Source organism: Crocuta crocuta, unplaced genomic scaffold, assembly GCF_008692635.1.
Source record: "Crocuta crocuta isolate KB4526 unplaced genomic scaffold, BGI_CrCroc_1.0 scaffold367, whole genome shotgun sequence".
Lineage (NCBI taxonomy): Eukaryota > Metazoa > Chordata > Mammalia > Carnivora > Hyaenidae > Crocuta > Crocuta crocuta.
In genome coordinates, this window is record NW_027527936.1 from 4,003,224 (window position 1) to 4,006,010 (window position 2,787).

At 44.9% G+C, this 2,787-nt stretch overlaps 1 protein-coding gene across 1 annotated transcript; it reads right to left on the reverse strand.

The window, feature by feature from the left end:
• Nucleotides 1-423: 423 nt before the first annotated feature.
• On the reverse strand, nt 424-2,238 carry LOC144221617 (uncharacterized). The gene is made up of 2 exons (XM_077752182.1): nt 1,485-2,238; nt 424-599 (listed from the first exon to the last, which is right to left on the reverse strand). The coding sequence occupies exons 1-2, from the start codon at nt 2,236-2,238 to the stop codon at nt 424-426; spliced, it is 930 nt and encodes a 309-aa protein (XP_077608308.1).
• Nucleotides 2,239-2,787: the final 549 nt, after the last annotated feature.

The window sequence follows — 2,787 nt, forward strand, 5'->3', positions numbered from 1 at the left end:
CCAAGCGTCCCCCTCCTCTTAACCCCATAGAAATGGAGACCAGAGAAACATGAGCTCAGATATAGAATGCTACATTCTTTACACATCTGAACTATGTATATGTTTCAATCATCTACATATATACATTTTTACATGTGTACAGAGGCAAATGCACAGAGCAAAATCTAGAAAGATTGTTAGCACACAGTAAAAAGTTACCCTTGGAGCAGGGAGTGAAAGTAAAGTGCTTCTGATTTTATTGAAATGCATACATGTATACTTGTCTGTTTTAGAGAAAAAAACCTTAAAGCTTACAAATAATTATTAATCACTTACTATATGCCAGCACAGTGCTAGGTACACAGCAAACAAAGGCTTAGTAGAGGGAATCCTTCAGCTCTATTCATTTCCTTATGGTTTGATGAGTTCAGCCATGGGCGAGAATTATCTGTGGATTCTTTGATGCTGCTTTAAGTGATCAGATCGTGCGAAATTCCTATTGCATTTAGTGCATAGGTAGGGTCGCTCCCCACTATGCTTTCTCTTGTGTCTGCTGAGCTCATCTGAACGCGGGAACTTCCATGTGCATCCCTTCACATTGCATTCATAGGGCTTCTCCCCTGGACCAGAGAAAGAAAGAAATTTGTCATGCTTCTGCGTAGCAGGGAACAGGAAAAATGAAAGTGAATAGAGAAGATAAAGGTTTTAAGCATGTTGGGGTGGGAGAGGGAGAGCCAGAAGAGAGGAGACTGGAGGTGGTGAGTGAAAAAGGAAGAGAAGGAAGGCAGCATGAGCTAGAAGGGCAAGAGGAAAGTTGTTAAGGAGGGAAAAGAGAAAATGAAAAATCTGCACCTCCCCAGCTTGTGCTCTTTCTCTCTCAAAAATAAATAAACATTAGGGGCATCTGGGTGGCTCAGTGGGTTGAACTTCAGGTCATGACTTCAGCTCAGGTCACGATCTCAGTGTTCTGTAAGTTCCAGGCCTCCCCCCATCTGGTTGGCTACTGCCAGCGCAGAGCCCACTTCAGATCCTCTGTTTCTTTCTGCCCTTCTCCCATTTGCACTCTCCCAAAAATAAACATTAGAAAAAAGACAATGAAAAATGGAAAAGCAAGGGTCAGTAAGAAAATCAATATAAGGGCATTGGAAAGGATATAAGGAGGTTGGGGGTGGGTGTCTGTTGGGCTTAAAGAGAGGACCATGAAGTGTCCATTCCAGTAGAGGTGAGGTCAAAACCATCCATAAGAGGTCAGATAAATTCTTCCACTTATTCTCATCATCAACAACACAACAGGTTGCAGCCAGATTGGCTCAGACCCAGAACTATAGTATGTCCCTGGGACTGCTTTATCCACCCTTTCAAACAGGCTAACTCTTTCTAGTCTTCCAAGGTCCCAGGCTTTGAGAGAGGTGTCAACAATCTCAACTGATTCCAAAATTTCAAAAGGGCACAAATCTCTAATCACTTGCTTGTCACACCATCTGTCAGCCCTACCCCTTACTTACCAGTATGTTTGCGCTCATGGATTCGGAGGTGGGAAGGCTTAGTATATGATTTCCCACAGTCTTGGTATGTACAAGTGTAGGTCTTCAAAATATTAGGATTCTTCTGGACTTGACATCTCTGGGTCTTAATGTTGCTCTTCTGCTTTTCTAGGGATTGTCCATGGATCAAATGAGAACTGGAAAAGTATAGGAATCCTGGGCTTGGCAATGATGATGATTGATGTGGTATCATATGGTCTCCATAGACAGTGTGGTCAGTGAAGGTTGCCATATGATCTCCCTTAAGGGTCATCATCTGACCTCCACAGAGGGTCTGGTCACCACCAAAGGTGTTCACCTGGCCCCCATAGAAGATCTGGTTTCCACTGTAGGCCATCTGTCCTCCATAAAAGGTCTGGTCATCATTAAGTGGCTTCATCTGGCCCCCATAGAGGGTCTGGTCCCCGCTGAAGGTCATATGGCCTCCATAGAAGGCCTGGTCACCACTGTAGGTCTCCATCTGGCCCCCATAGTGGTTCTGGCCCCCAGTGAAGGTCATCTGGTTTCCATAGAGGGTCTGGTCATCACTGAGGGTCTTCATCTGTCCTTCACACAGGGTTGTCATCTGGTTCCAGTTCAGGGTCTGATTACCGCTGAAAGTCATTGTATGGCCCTCGGTGAAGTTTTGTGTACCACTAAAGGTAATCATGTGGCTCTCTTTAGAAGCTGTCATCTGCCCTCCATAGAGGATCTGGTCATCACTGAGGGTCCTCATCTGGCTACCTTCATGGGGGACTGCTATCTTGTTTGCAGTTATCTTTTGGCAAGCAGCAAATGATGTCTCTGGGTTGTCAATAACATCTGTCATCCAGGAGGTTGTTGTGGGTCTTCTCTCATCAAAGAAGGTCACCTTTTGAATCAAAGAAAAAGTTTTACTTAGGTCTCCAGGGGGCATATCAAGGGCTGTAACAGTGGGTATTGTTGAGTTCTGAACAATGACTGTCCTGGGGATGTTAGAACAGGTAGAACTCACCATTGTAGACTTCAGTGGAGTCACCAATCTCTGGGTTGACTCATGTTGGTTGTCTTCACCATGGTCAGTCAGGGGTACATGGAGCTGTGGTTCTGGTGCAGCTGACATTCTTGCCTTATATGTCTCAGAGACGTCCTTGAGAAACTCCTCAATTTCCTCAACTGTTTGAAGGAAAGAGTTCATGGCAGGTTCTTTGCTATTGCTGGGTAACTGCACTGGATCCTCGGTTGTGGGATCGAGCANAAAATTAGAAGTTCAGGGGTCTTACTCAGCTCAAATCCCAATTCCATA

What these genes read in the sequence shown, in the direction of transcription:
- LOC144221617 (XM_077752182.1), bottom strand. Translation starts at nt 2,238, where the DNA reads ATGAGGACCCTCAGTGATGACCAGATCCTCTATGGAGGGCAGATGACA. An exon ending in CCATGAGCGCAAACATACTG is followed by an intron (nt 600 to 1,484) that starts GTAAGTAAGGGG and finishes TCTCTGGTCCAG; the next exon opens with GGGAGAAGCCCTATGAATGC.